At 40.3% G+C, this 16,171-nt stretch overlaps 1 protein-coding gene across 2 annotated transcripts in view; it reads left to right on the plus strand.

Annotated features, from left to right (window-relative positions):
- The window catches only part of LOC135935842 (dystrophin, isoforms A/C/F/G/H-like), a 181,336-nt gene that overhangs the window by 156,186 nt on the left and 8,979 nt on the right, over positions 1-16,171 (plus strand). For both annotated transcript variants that reach the window (XM_065478410.1, XM_065478419.1), the window contains exons 46-47: positions 4,965-5,088; positions 8,838-9,004. In XM_065478410.1, the coding sequence (XP_065334482.1) occupies positions 4,965-5,088; positions 8,838-9,004 (291 nt within the window). The remainder of the gene's footprint in view (positions 1-4,964; positions 5,089-8,837; positions 9,005-16,171) is intronic.

Genomic DNA, 16,171 nt, shown 5'->3' on the forward strand with positions numbered 1-16,171 from the left:
TTTTAATTCAAATCAATTCCGTGATTGGAAGCCTTTTAGCATAATTTAATAGAATCACTTCGATTTCAATAAACCATATCACTCAAATCTATTTTAAAATTCGAACAACTCACGATCCTTTATCTTTTTTTTCATTTAATAAATTAAAAGATATTAAATTTTCATAAAAAAAAATATTAATTATTCAATCATTTTGCAATTTTCATAGTTTGATAAATTTTGGGAGACTGGACTTTATTAACGTTTGGAAGTCACTTGGCAAATCTAGTCCTGTGTTTTTGCATGGCCAGCAAAACACAGATCTTAGCCTGAGGATTTCTGACTGCTAATATAGGCAGAAGGCAAATAAATATTACTAACATCTCATAAGTATTTCAACTTACTGCAACGCGTGAGCAGCCAAGTTAGTAATAATTATGACTGATTGTTGGTCTTATTCTTTAGCCGAGTTGAATAATAGTCCAGTGAACCGCAGTTAAAGAAAAATTAATTTCATTGGAAACATAATTAGAGAAAAAGATAGTTATTAGCAAAGCAGATTTTGTAATCTTGAGAGATTTTTGAGCATAGCATGACATAAGTGACAGAGACAGAGAAATAGAAACAGACACGCGGCGGCGGCGGCGGTAGCGTTGGTTTAACATAATAGAAAATTACTCCCGGTTAGGCATGCAACAGCAATAATGTACGCAGAGGCAGAGTGTAGCAAACATAAAACATTTTTGTGACATTATACAAAAAATTCACCACACATTTCTAATACAATTTACGGTTACAATTTTTTTTTCAAAAAAATAAAGGGTATCAACATTGTCAATGTCAATACTTGTAAATATAAACAATTAGTCTCGACGATTACTACAAGAAAAGTCGTGCATCTCCCCTAACTCCCTGTTCTGTTCTAATTAAATTTTATTTTCAGTTTAATTTCGTATTCTTTTCAGATTCTTTGAAATGCTCATGTTAAAGCAATAATCAGGTAGAGAATTAATTTTGAGTAGCCTTGAGTTTAAAGAGTTTTGAGAGTTGAATTGATTTAAGAAATAAATTAAAAAGCTAGATTATTGTAAATAAGATAACAAGTTGAATTAATAATTTCGAAATACTGAGCATTTCCAACGATAATTTAAATTTTACCTAAGAGTATAACAATGGCACAGATATTAAAGTTATTTATCTTTTGAAAAAAAAAATAGATGTTTAATATTTAAAATATAATATCAAATTGATTAATTTCCATTAATGAGTTATTTTTATTAATTACAAAATAGAAGATTTGATTAAATTTTGAGTAAATACCAGCAATGAAATTGAACAAAACTAATATACTTTGTAAAATTTACAGCAGCCCAACGATGTTTCCAGTAATTGTATATTGACTACATTACACTTGTTTCCCATCAAGAAAAAAATCAGATCACGGTTAACGGCAGCTTATAATTCGAGTTCAACAAATTTGAGTCTCTCAAACAGATATCTACCTTTTCTGCTCTTTTCTACGAATGTTGTTTCAAAGTATATCCAAAAACAATTAAATTCAACAACTAGATGAGCGTAAAGCAAAACCAATTCAGACTGTAAAAAATGGATTCTTAATTTTTTTGCATAATTGAACATATTATCCCATATCATACTGATCATACACAATCAAATTAAGTTGGCAACATTAAGTTTAATTGGAATGATTTCGTTTGCATTTTCATTATACTACATTTCAAGAATAACATCATTTCTCATTGTGCAAGAAATCTATTGAATTCAGCCATAATAGCAATCCCGCCGAAACGACAAATAATAGACTCAACATAATAGAAACACTCCAAAAGAAGACATTTTTACAAACATAATACACCACAGTTGTGCCTGAACCGTAAATACAACACACTGACACAAAAAAAACCAACACGTGAGAAAACTGACATATTAATATGAAATTAAATTCACACACACTTGAGCATTAATACACAAAATCAACACTAAAATCACAAATAAATTTCGTTCTTTCTTTTAATTCACGGAGGTCAAAGAATTAATACACCTTCATAATTAAATAAATTGCGTATCAACAAATTCTCACTTAATATCTTTCAACAAAACCAAATATTACGGTATTTTTAATAACAAAATAAATTCATGAGCCCACCACTTATATGTTACAATGTTCAATTGGACGGAATGATCATTTCAAAACAAAACACACACTTTCATGGCTTAACCTCTATGCCACATTTTTTATCCTTAATTGATACGCCAACTCTAGAACACATTAGAACACCCTCATCAACACAAAATGACTAATCTTGCCAAAAAGCAGCAAAACAAGAAATAACAGAGAAAAAAAGAAATTAATGGATTTAGCAGTAAATTAATGTATTTTTCAACATTTTCAAGAATATTCATATATGCTATATAGCTGCTCAAATTAAGTTACAAAGTTTATGGATATAAAGAATATAAACGCTTAGAAAAAAGAGTATATCGTTGAGCTTTATAAAATAATAATTCATATTCACGACAAATTATTTAATTTGGATACAACAGTAAAATTTGATAGACATTGATTTTGCACTATAATCATTTTATTCGAGCATTTAATTTTTTCCCTTCGTTTTATTTTCTAATTTGTTTATAATATGATTTTTTCATATGTTTCTCACGATGGAATTGAAATTTTGAATTTTAAGGCACCAGTAAGAAGTTTTTTTTAAAGTTCACAGAAAATCAAATAACGTACATTTAGTGCCATTTCCTGTAAATACTTTCCACTGTACCTATATTCCACCTATGGGCACATAACCCGAAGAAGCAGTCACAGAGAGTAACTCCTAAACGACACTCTGAAATTGACCATAAGTGTGTGGCACACGAAAAAGCAGACCCCTGGAAAATCAAAGAAGCCACAACTTTAACAAGCGCGCCCGGTCCGTTTTGAAGTGGTACCTGAAACAGATGACCCCTGGAAAATCAAGGAACCTTCCAGCCAAAGACTATTGTGACTCTGCCATTCCAAAACAATGCGACCCTATCTATCACCTGCAGCAAACATTCGAGTGTACCTAGTAGCACCGTACGTTCGGTCAGCAAGTGCAGATATCCATAACGAAACGAACATTTGCAACAAATGGACCCAGACAGTACGACATTTTAGAAAAGATGACAAACAAACAAGTGTTGTGCAGTGCTATAACCAAAACAATGACATTTACTCATAGTGCAACGGACGCGAGTGTTATATATTATTATGTTCGGTATATTTCTTTAAATTAACGACGAAGAATTGTATTCATTTCCCTTCTATCTCAACGAACGGTTGTCCAAATTAGATAATAAGCAATTTTTTCACTTTTCAAGGTAACACATCGGACAGCTTTTCAAACGTATTCAAGAAGTTTTCTTTGTTTTGTTCAGATTAGGCAATCAAGAAATACAACGCGAAATCCGTTTCCTTATTAATTTTATTTAATTTTAAGCTGGATATTCATTTGCCAGAACTTAGCATACTTTAATTTATTAAGTTACATTATATCACATTAAGCGTTAAATTTATTCCACATTAACATTTTGCTATCGGAGTATTTTCTTTTCTTCTTTATTTCAAATCGCGATTCATTAACAAGAAAAAAAAAGAAACCATCCAACCAATTCATTACTTTAAACATTTATAGTGGTAATTTGATTTGTGAAGAATTGCTCTCTATTTGACTCAGAACGAGGAAGTTTGATAAATCCTGGAAAAAACTTCGTCAACTGATTACAGCAGCGTGTGTGATTACACACATGGAACATCACACCAATCATCATTCAGTCCTCAGGGCTTGGAAGATCCGGCCGCCGTTATAATATATCACTCACGACCACAGAATCATCTAGCATCGCCCCAAGATTTGCTTGCAACCAACAACTATGCTCCTACATGCAGCTGTCTTAAACGTTCAAGACCGATAATTCCCACTTACCTCACTTGGTTGAGAGCAAATAATTTACCTGTCACTTTTCCTCTAGAATTTTTTTCATCTTTTCATGCGCTCCACATTTTATTTAAATTGTTTTGTAAATTTCGAACTCTAATTTGCCAATTTTTTTTCTTTGCTGGTTGGAGGTGTAGAAGGTGTTCTACCATTTAATTACAATTAACGTTTAATATAAATCTCCGAAAGTGAAAGTTAGACACCTAAGACACACACATACACACATCTACACATTGATACATACTTAGTTAAGATTTGAAAGAAAAATTAGATTAAACTGAAGTAATGAGGGCACACAAACAACACAAACACATGAATACACAATTATGTCCGAAATAAAAATGTAAACACGGGAAATAAATCAAATGTTAGAATTAAGAAAAAAAGAAAACAAAAAACCAAACCCCAATGAGATGTCAGGGTTTTACCTGACGATATTACGATCGCATTAATAATTGTTCAGCACCGATATGCATTTACGTTAACTTTCGGGCACCCACAAGGGAGAGCGGAGGGAGAAACTCAGGTATCAATAAAGGCAACGCCAGAGCCTCCCCCTCACGAGCACACGACCCGCTCGCACCAACGCATTCTCTCTCCTGACGGCACACGAGCAAGAGGGTAACTCTCACGCTCCCCCGCTCGTCCCTCTGGGTAGCCACGCTGTGTACTGTCGCCGCTATAACTACAATAAACTGGTATGGTATAGTAACTGGGCATTTTCCCTTCTTGTCCACCCTGCACCCTTTGAAGTCTACTTTGGCCACAGAAGAACAAACTCTGACCTCGTGATAGGGAGAAGGCGCGCCGGCAGGGCCGACTGCACCCATTCGGCGGCCCTGCCCCGCGTCGCTGACATCATGCATGTAATATTTCACTTCATTTCACAACGCAAAGAGGCCTAAATAAAGGATAATAACAGAAGCTTTTGCAAATGCACGCAGCAGCACTCCTAAATGCAATGTCTCAAAATGGTGTTTGCATGTTAATTTGCAGGACGAGCACCGCGCGTTCAGGCGGCAACTCGAGGACAAGAGACCGGTGGTGGAGAGCAACTTGCTCAGCGGCCGGCAGTACATCGCAAACGAACCTCCCCTTTCGGATACCAGTGACAGCGAAGGTATGTCGCCACTCCACTGTTAATTGCAAACTCGAATTGCACACTGTGTCGACTCGCCTGGCTAATGCAGCACATTCGCAAACTTTTGATCGGCGAACACGACCCTCCGGTTCTTGCCAAAAGACACCAATCATTTAGGAATTTCGCGAATAGAGCCCAGACGGCGAATGGAAATGTAATCAAAGAGTCTATTCAAACTATAAGCAGAACTGGTTACATAGTATTGCGGAGCTAAAATATATTTTCAAAGCTGGAGTGGAAAATAGGTTGATTTTTTAATCGGGTTTCTCATCCGTGGTACTGTTGTTCTATACCATTAAGCAGAGTGGAAAACTTAAATTTATTGGATATTTTTACCTTCCAAAACATTTTTAAATAAATTACGGTTTCTTTCTAAATTCAATAAGCACTGACTTGATCATTGTTGTGCAATGTGCTCTATTGTTCTGCCACTTACTAATCGGCAGATTTTGCCACTTGGCAGTGGTTTTGGCCGCTTAATCGCCACTCTTGCGTCTTCACAACGCGTCAGCCTCGGCTGCAATTTGCTCTGATTGCGAGAGTGCAGAGCTTAATCTGCGGCAATCGTTTACTTCGAGAGTCGGATTTCGGCGCAAGCCACCCGGCAAAACCGACCAAGCCCGCTGCCTTGCGCGCTAAACGTCGACGGTTAATTGTTTTAGGAAGATAGGATTAATAATTTTGGCCGGTGTCCAAAAATAATAGCAAAATTACACGGGAGCCGCTTGGCTGGCTGGCTGCCGCCGCCGCCGCCGGAATGTTTTTAATAATAACGCTGCGTGCGTGCGGGCGGCCTGCAGTCGTGATTACAAAGGCAATGACTGCTCGAGCAGCCTGTTTAATCCTCCGCATGGCCCATTACTTTTCAGCCCTGACCAACCCTTCTCGCAACCCTCGCACCCAAGCAGCCAGCTCGCTTGCGGACAGGTAGTCGGCCACGCGATGAATATGCGTCCGACGGCACTGTTGCTAATTAATGGCTTATCGTGCCGGATAATTTGGCGTGTGTTCCGCCCTCGGGGCTCTTTGCCGGCTGAAAAGTGGCCCTAGAGTTTGCACCTGCTCTTCTACTCACTAAGTCTTGCGTTGAGCCAAAATAATCAAAATGAATTATATTTTACAGCTTTAAAATCTTCCACATAAATTAAAATCAGAAGCATTTTTTTCTGGTGAAAATTTAAAAAGTGAATTGTAACTCAAAGATATTACAATGAGAAAATTCAATCTTTCAATTTCCCAACCCAACTCCTTTATAAAATAATTTTCTCCTTTAATCAAACATAAGAGGCACTCTCAGCCCCAGTAGTTCTATGAGGAGACGAAATTGCAAAAAATTTGCATGCTCAGCGACACTTCGCGCGCGTATACAGACACAGGCTGGGCGAGGAAATATCGCCGTCTTCTTAGGCTGACGCCGGGCGTCTCGGCCGTCTCGGGCAAATTAAATATTCGGCTGGGCGGAGAGGGTGCGAATGAAGGGCAATGCGGCACGCCGAGCTGCCAGCTTGCCGGCCTCTTGGTAATGATGATAATCCTCATCGGCCGACGCAGGCGAATTTGTTTAAAACGCGTGACAAACCACCGGCAGGCGGCGAGAAACCGCAGCAGAGGAAAAAGTGGCAAGGTGCTCTCGGGTGGCGTATCACGCCTTTAACCGCACACTTAAGGAGCCGGCCAAATAATAAATGACACACGCTCCGTGGATGAGAGAGAATGGGCGAGAGTGGAGCTTGCCACGCCGACGTGATTAACTGCGCAATTTGAGAGAGTTATTGCAATAATTTCGCTTGAGACCGCCTCTCGTCAGGTTTTGTTGAAACTGCAGAAAACGGGTGACGCCTGCGGTTATTGGTTTGCACCTGTGCGCGACGCCGCCTTCTCTGCTGACGCTTCGGTTTGATAAATTCCTGAAACCTCCACCAGAGTCGTGATCGTTTCATTCGCGTTTAATAAACTATTCAGCAGCGAGCACAATCGGCTTTTTGCAGTTCTTGCTCAAAGCTTGTCCGGCAATTTCGCACACAAGTCTCCTTTACTTGATCTGATTATCTACAGAAACTCGAGTCGGAGGTCGAGCGGAAAACAAAGTAGCTGCTGAAGAGAAAAAGAGGCACAAAGCCGACGGGAGGCGGCAGTTGTTCCCGTCCTGTTTCGCGCATTGTCTCTCTCAATCTTTTAGGGATTGCGACACGAACCACTGAACACGCGAGAAAATGCCACGACCAACTCCTTAGATTTGCTAATAATTGTTATTTCTGCCAGCAACTTTCACTCAAGAGACTTGAACAAACTTCCAGCCGGGTGAGCAGAGAAACAATTATTGACTGACTTGCGAAATCAATTCGCCGGCGGAAAAACGTCGGGCACAAGAAACAGACGGACCAGTTGTACTCCGGCTCCCACGGGTGTTTAACAGATTTTCTCGTCATCAAGCACAAGCAACCCTTTCACTCTGGCGAGCCCCTGGAATGGCAAAACAGAAATGTGTTGTGTTATCTCTCTCTCTCTCTCTCTCTCTCTCTCTCTCTCTCTCTCTCTCTCTCTCTCTCTCTCTCTCTCTCTCTCTCTCTCTCTCTCTCTCTCTCTCTCTCTCTCTCTCTCGGCCCTTCGTCTGTCTTTCACTCCCATGTTGAGCGCAATTACACGCACGATAATTGCAAAATCCAAATTGCCGCGTAGCTGTTTGTGCAGGCTGACGCATTCCATGGCAATAAACTAGAAACCTGAGTCACTTTAAAGGGCCAGAACCACCAAAAGAGACAAGCTTTTGTTACTTTATATTCTTCATTTCTCTGTTCCTCTATGCTTTTAATACCCTGTTTCACGTAACAAAATAATTCTAGTAGTTTATAATTTTGTATCAAACGCTATGAATCGTATGGAATTTTGATTCTGTCGTGGGTTTCACTCCGACAGCGAGCTTTCTCTCTCTCTCTCTCTCTCTCTCTCTCTCTCTCTCTCTCTCTCTCTCTCTCTCTCTCTCTCTCTCTCTCTTTCCCCCCCCCGGTGGCTGTCCTGGTATCTAATATTGCCTTTGAATGGTTGATAGGAGCAGGAATTTCCTGAATGTGTGCCAGTCGAAAATACCTTGCAGTCGGAAATGTTAAACCAAACTCACTGGCAGCCAAACTGACTCGCGGGCGGTGGTAATAATTGTCGTGGGAATTGATGCGAGTGCGTTTGTGTGCCGCCATAATTAATTCAATGTTGGTTTTGTGTCGAAAAGGGAGAATTTACGATGCGCTCTCTACTGCCATCGCTATACCGCTCTGGTAATGCTCTTTCCATTGTCCTTTCGACTAATATTGGATTTTGTCGAAAATAACCAATACCGTAGACAAAAAGTAAAAGAGGAAATATTACAGAAATGAAATATTGCTGGTCATTTTCTTAACATTGTAATTTTTCATGAGATATATTTCAACTCTTTCACACAAAAAAGCTAAAAAATTAAAATTTGATTTCTTAACTTAACTCCCTACATATTTTCACTTTCTACCAAAATATTTCTATTGTTAGCAGTTTCACTATAAATAAAAATTGTTTTATGAACTTTAATTTTCCTTTTTTTATTTCTGTTGATAGCCAAATTGACTAAAGCGTTCTTCGCACAGGGTGTTGAATATTTACCAAATTACTCCATTATCAGGCTAATTGAAATGCCAATCTAGTTACAAAATATTGCAGGAAGTTTTATTTTAAAAATGTATTTTGTGTGGATGTTTCAGTTGGTCGCGAGGTCGACGGAGACTGTCGCGGCTACCGTTCAGCAGAGGAGCAGGCCCGCGAGTTGACCCGTTCCATCCGGCGCGAAGTGAGCAAGCTGTCCGAGCAATGGAACGCGCTGATCGATCGTTCAGATCTCTGGCAGCGACGACTGGCCGACACCATCAGCGTGAGTACCCATTCTGCCACAATATATGTCGTTCCGGCGGCCCGTTTGTGTGTCAGCAGCAGCGTGACACCGACGACGAGATAATTATCGCCCAGGGAAATTCCGCGAGTAGTGTTTAATTAAATTTGTTTGTTTGTCGCGGCGCTGCGATGAGCACAGTGCGGCTTTTCTGCCACACCAATCACCATTTCCCGATTTCCGAGTTTTGCTTCCATTGGATTGGTTAATTCCTCGTTGCAGACACTGATTTTGTTTACAATCGGCAAAATATGTATAACATGAGGGAAACTGAAACTGTCTGTCTTTTCTTAATCTAGTGATGATCGCAGAATCGGTATTAAATTTTGACAGTACTTGAGTTGATCTCGTCCCGGCCTCTAAATTTATTCATTTAATTTACTCAAAGGTACTCATTATAGCAGGAGCTCGGTAAACTTCTTCCTTTAACTCGTTCTTTGCTTGAGGCGTCAAGTGTGGCCCGTCTGGTAGTTAATAAATCCGGATGTGCGGCGGCAACTTAGCGAACGCAGACAGTCGGCGGTCGCGACAGCTCAGGAGATGCTTTTTAGCTGAGCAAGTCACGCATGAAAGCCGCGCACATTCATTATTGCTACCTGATGTGAATAATTGTGAGGTGACAAAGTGGCAAAATAGAGGCTTGACGCTTTCGTCTCGCTTGGCTGACAACTGTGGGTTAATGTGTGACTATTATATTAAACTATCTTTCTTCAGCATGGTTGGCAAAAAGTTAAGTGAAAGATAAATATCACGGTCTGGAGCGTTTTTACTGACAATGAGTTTACTGCATCTATAGCAAGCGCAAGCCTGAAATTATAATGTTTGTTTGATTTTATGGTCACCTGGCACATTGTAATAAACCATATGTATACCTTATCAAAATAATTAAATTATTGGTATCGGTCTGTTCTCTTTATCATTCGATTGAAAAGCCTTGGCTTGGCAAATATTTTTGATTTTGAGAAATCATCATTGTTCGGATTTGAATAATGGATAAAGAGTTGGCGTTGAAACCTTTGCTTGTTGCTCGTTAACATTCAGCATGATATGATATCATTGGTCAGATTCATTGTTTGCAGAACTGGTTACAATAACGAATGTAGTAGAAGTTATGCAGCTGTAAATTTTTACCTTTCAGTATTAAACTAACAAAGTGCGTTGTTATTTTGCGTCATTTTAATCTCGGAACTGTACATCTGGGGAGATTTCCCACAGTTTGCAAATCAAATGGAAATTCAAATCAATGCTTCCGGAAAATCTTCCTAGTCATTACTTAAAACGCAATCAGAAAATTGTGATTGCGTCGCGTTTTAAACGAGAGATCATCATCAGCGTATGATATCGCGCTGCGATTAATCCTGTCATGTGGTACATGCACTCACCCGCAATTAAATGGATCGAAGCACGCGCCGCTGAAATGCCACATCAGTCAGTTGATCATTGGCACTAAAGCAGATTTTATTGCGTCCGAGACACCAAGTTCTTCTTTATTCAATTTTATGTGCACCAATAAATCGCAGCAGTAAAAATCTCAGTCGGGGTGGCTGCGAGATGATTATTAAATATATTTGGTCCACGGCCCGAGCTCGAGGGGGAGCAGCCTGCGTGAACATTATTCACAAACCGCACGCCGGAATGTGATAATTTTGTTTTATGGCACTTTTTTATTTCGGGCACCACGCGCGCACGCTTTTGACGCTGCGTTAAAATAACGAATGTGCACGCTGTTTTGTGTGCCAATGATAATAATAGCCGGCCAAAGTGGATTTTTCACGAGTGAGTTTTCCTCAATGGCGCTGCTACAATATGGAAATTATTTAATCCAATCGCCGAGCGCGCGCATAGGCACGCAAATGTGTGTATTAAAAGCAAAATGCTATTCGCTCTATGTGTGAGTGGAATATAAATTTTTCGGTGAATTTAAGTTAGTACATATTCCTGATTTTTTGTCATGTCACGGTGTTAATGGAAAATAATACACAAGTCTGAGTTTGATTTCAACGTGTTTTTATTGTTCCAAATTCAAATCAAAAAAACAAATGATGGCTTTTGTTCAATGAGGGAAAACGAGATACATTATTTTTTGACGAACCAAAGAATAAATGGCTTTTAAATTTGTACAAAGTTAATACTCAAATCCGTCCAATTTCAAATATGCCTTCCAGGGTAATAAACTCGTCGAGTAATCAGAACTTCCAGCATACGTTTGTGTGAGGCAAAATAAAATTTTGGCAAAGCCAGAGCTGACAGACAGTAATTGTGTCCCCCGCCACAGCCAACTTTACTCACTTCCCATTCTCCGGGATTCGCTGCATTAGCTCGGCCGGACGGATGGACGGTCGGGCGCGTCGAGCAATTTACGCAACACATAAACCACGCGCAGTTCTATCTGGCCGACTGAATTATTTCTCGTGCGCGCGCGTGCAGCGATAAGAATTCAAATGGTCGCGACAATGCGGATTTCGGTGCGGCCGACACGTCCACAGCACGCATGCAGGAGCGGCTAAGTGAGCGGCTGGATGCTGCGTGCGCCGTGAATTATGCAAATTCGGCAGCAAGCGCGGCGCCTCTGAAGCCATCAAGGCACACATGCATTAATTAAATCGCGCCCGCTGCCGCTACAGTGTCAAATCCGTTTGAAAAATAATGTCGCGTGCATCGCGCATACTAATCGAAGTCAGTCGCGCTGATTGTCACCAGGGATGATCAAATGCTCGGAGAGATGTCGTTGTGTCAATAATTGAATTTCATTCTGGGGGAAGTTTATAAATATAAATAGTCTATATAAATATAAAAACTAATCATTTTGTACTCTACACTTAATTTTATTTACATAGATTGTTTAAATGTCAGCATTTTATCAAACAACTTGTTCGCGGTGAGAGAAATGGCCATTTTATTAAAAATTTATCCTTGTTCGATTTTAAAACAATTTTAGTTTGATAATAATACTAGTATTTTGTCTTTTGAACAAAAAATGGTTATTCAAAATATCTTAATGCAGAGTAACTGCATATAGCCAGTGAGCAGAGCGTGTTTAGGAATCGTTTAAATAAATGAGATATATAAATGATAAATGATATATGTAGTTAAGATCTTGTATTTTTATTTAAAAAGAATCACCGTCCCGAACAGATTCAAATTAACAGCGAATCACATGTTTATGCAAATGAAGAGATGACAAAGATTGTGAAGACATATTTTTTCAAAATTTCTATTCATACCCCAAACGGCCGAAATTAGCATATTCATTTTCCAACAAACGTCCGTCGTTACGGCGAGTTGTCTGCGCTCTTTGAAATGAATATTCCGTTTTCATTAAAATTGGAGCAGCTAAATAAATTCATACCGATGAGTGTGCCTTCGTCTGGCGCGGAAGAGAGGGAGGCAGGCAGGAAAAGAAAAGAAATACGTGTGCATGAAAACACGCCAGCTGGGACGCTCGCGTCGCTTCATTTAAATACAACAAAGTAGAATTCTTTTGGCAAGCTCGATGGCAACTGCTGTCTTGCTAATTAGTTTGTCCCACTTTCCCGATGAATTTCGTTTTATTTATACAGCTTCCAATTAAAAATATGCCCGTTTATATCTTTCTCCGCGCGCTGCTTCTTCACATGCAAGTCTACCGGGCGGGTTGCCTTCCTGTCTGTCTGTCTGTCGCGTTTCTCGTTTTGCTCTCGCTCCTGGCCGCTTGCATTAGATTAAAAAAAGCGGAGCAGAAATTGCAATCCGCCTGCAGTGGCTGCCGGTGCCACTGCTGCTTTTTTCTCGCGGCTCTCATCTCATTCTTTATTATGTGTTCACCGCGACACGCCTCTGCTCAGCTGCTGATTATGCGCGGCCAAATGGGAAAATCAGGAGTCATTTCATCCACGCCTGCTGCTGCACTTCGCACCCGGGGAAATGCGCAGTTTGCTAATGTTAGTCTAATCGCTTGACTTCTGGTGATCTATGATTAAAAAGCTCTCGTGGAAAATCAGAAACGAAAAAAATCAGGGAGTATTTTCTAGAGTCTTCTGTGCAGGAATAAATTCTTGGTAGAAATATTTGAACCGTAAGCCTGGGTTTGATGTCTGCAAATTTGCGCTTCAGCGTGACGATTTCCTCTCTGGCGCACTCTACATTGCATCTTTGTGTGGGCTTTTTCCATTCATAAAAAGCAGATAAACTGTCGCATGAGCCACCTTCATATGCACAAAAGAGGACAGTTCAGAATAAAAAATACCGGCGTCTTGTTGGACGTGTCTTCATGTCGTGGGCGACAGCTTTCGTCGTTTCGCTCGCAGGGGCTTTTTGCCTCTACTTGCGTTGATGTTTCGTGCGCTATTAACAAAGAAAGAGTAGAGTCGCGGGCAACGTGTCTCTAATGTCAGCCCTTGCTCCGCTCGCATGTACATTCATTCGAAATTCGGCCTGCCAGCGTTTTTATTTTCTCCAGTTCCTCTGTTTTCATTCCAGCCGGCAAAGTTTCTTCTTATTGTCAGACTTTTGTTATTTGTTGCTGCGTCTTGCGTACACACAAAGCGCGCGCAATGATTAAAATGTCGGGGGTTCCCGGATCCCTTTTCCTTTCAACCGGCGAGAGAACGGAAGGATTTGATATTTTACCAATTCCAATCAGTGCTGAACGGCAGGCCCCCGAATTTATCATAAAGCGATAAAGATGAAAAACGGCAGCGAGGTGGAAAGTCTGAAATCATGGCCACGCGAAGCGGACGCAAATTCAATGTTTTCCCTTGGCAAATCCCTCGGTGAAGCGTAACGGATGGTGCGCCGGAAGAAAGCAATCTTTCGGCACGCGCTTGGTCCGCCCGCCTCTCGACACCTTCCGCAAAATGTGTGTATTATGCACGGATTTGTTCTTGTCGCGCGTAAAGTGAGGCGGCGGGCGGGCCGAGAGCGGGCGGTGCACGGCCGATATGAATCTTACGGCCACACGTATGCACGCTGCGGATAAAATGGGATGTGTGGTGGTGCCGTCGCTCGCTACCCTGGGCTCGGCTGCGGCCGGGATGTGTGCCGGCCTGGTACAGACTGATAAACGGAAGCACTCATTGCGTTATATAGATATAAATGTCGTCTATACGCCAGCATGAAGGCGCGAGATAGCAGCGTATACGAAAAGGATTTACAGCCTCCCAAGCATTTGCTCTTATGGCTGCTGCTGCTGCTGATGTTGCTGTACGGACTGTGTACACGCTGCCTGCCTAAACTCTGGTGCCTTGGCTGCTCGCTCGCTTGCTCGCAGTCTGAGCAAACTTTTGTGCCCTTGAGAGTGGCGAGAATAATGAAATGAAAGAGTTTGGCTCAAATGTGCCGCGAATTGTATGCAAATGCCACCCGCTCTGTGTGCAATTAAGAAGCAGCTCTGCCTCAATTTGCGCGGTTTGAAGCAAAAATGACCTTTGAATTTCGTAGTCCCTCCTGCTGCTCATTACGCGCGAGCACCAGAGAATCGCCTAGATGTGTTGTGCAATGTGCAATTGCTATATCATAGTTTTGCAGCCAAAACTTGGCCCTCTGATGTAATTGGTCTCAAGAGTATTAAAATGTTTCTTTTATACAACGACTTTGTTATGACGGTAAACGACGGGCTGACTTCTCAAAAAAGCTGACGTGGAGAAAATAGTTGTCAAGCTGTTTTTATTAGAAGAAAAATAGCAAATGCCATGCTTTATTGAAATTATAATATAACACAAAAGCACAGAAAATCTATGAAAGTAGCAACCAAACAAATAATGTAAAAGAAAAGTATTTTGTCGTTTTACCCCGCTGGTTTCTACGAATTTTTGTCACTTAATTTTTACCAGGCTCTATGTGCATTTTTAATTGCGTGTGATGATTTTTTCCATGCAAATTTTGTATAATTTTCTTTTTTGTTTTCAAGAGTAAAACTCTTCTCCTTATTTTTTCCAAAACTTCAGGCCATTAGCTGCCTCTCACCAGCTCAATTGAGGGTTCCTCTTAGGAAATAATTAAAAATTCAAATCATAAAATGTGTTTGCAAGAAATAAAATAGCAGCATATTTTGTTTAAAAATTTTCACCTAGAATAATAGCTGTTATTTATTATTACACCATTAACAAATCAAACCAACACATTTAGCTAGAAAGAAAAGGACTATTGGATAGAAGGCTGCGTTTTAGGTATTGGTTTATTGGAGATTAAAATTTGATGCGTAAATTATTCTCAGAGAAGGATAAGACGGAAGATGAGCTCTCTGTCATACGATTGCCAGCTTTTACGGGAGACAATTATTCTTCTGTGTGAATAATTCATTTGTCAAATTTCAGTCTCGAGCTAATAAAACCAATGAAACGTTAACCCTCCCCCGCACTTGAATTTTACACGGTGAAAATACAAATTTTCAACTGGAAAATCGATTTATGGATGGGTGTTTCTTCAAAAGCTAAGCACCGCGTTCTAGAGGTTCAATATAATTATTCTTAATTTACTGCATTGTGAATATTTAATGTGTCAAATTTCAATCTCAAGCGAATGAAACCAATGTAATGGGAAACGTCTTTGCCCAAAAGGGCAAAGGACTAAAAAACGACAAAAATGTGGAAAATTGCAAAGAAAGCAAAAAATTGTTCTCCTTTAGAGAAAGATAAACAAAAGCTTTATAATTTCAACTAAGTACTGCGGAGATGCAAAAACCAAGCTCAACTAAAAAATGAGGCCTGCAATTTGTCTAATATGTTGGAACATAATTTTTGAACCAGTTAATCCCTACTTGTGCAGCGAATTTCGTAACCATTTTTCGAAATTAATGCGCGTGCATGTCTCGCATAAAACTAAAAGCCGCTATATGGCGTTCCAGCACCATACTGGAGTTCATAAAAGTAAATTATAAACCGCGCGCTGGGCAATCCCATAAAAATGCAGTCGCTGTTGGGCCGGCGGGCGGATGGTGCTATTTTCTATTGCAAACGTGCCGGTATCTATTTGAGGTTTCAGTGGCGGCGGCGGCGATATGTACGGGGTGGTACTCTCCACACACGGCGGAAAAAATCTATTTGCCCTTTTCATTTCACCCTCGGTGCGCGGGCTGCGGTGCAATGTACGTAAAGAAACTTGCCCGGTTCGTAGAAAGAAAACGGAGGAGCAGGGAGAAAGAATATCAGCAAGTCGTATTCAGAAGTCAGT

This window comes from Cloeon dipterum, chromosome 1, assembly GCF_949628265.1.
Source record: "Cloeon dipterum chromosome 1, ieCloDipt1.1, whole genome shotgun sequence".
NCBI classification, from domain to species: domain Eukaryota; kingdom Metazoa; phylum Arthropoda; class Insecta; order Ephemeroptera; family Baetidae; genus Cloeon; species Cloeon dipterum.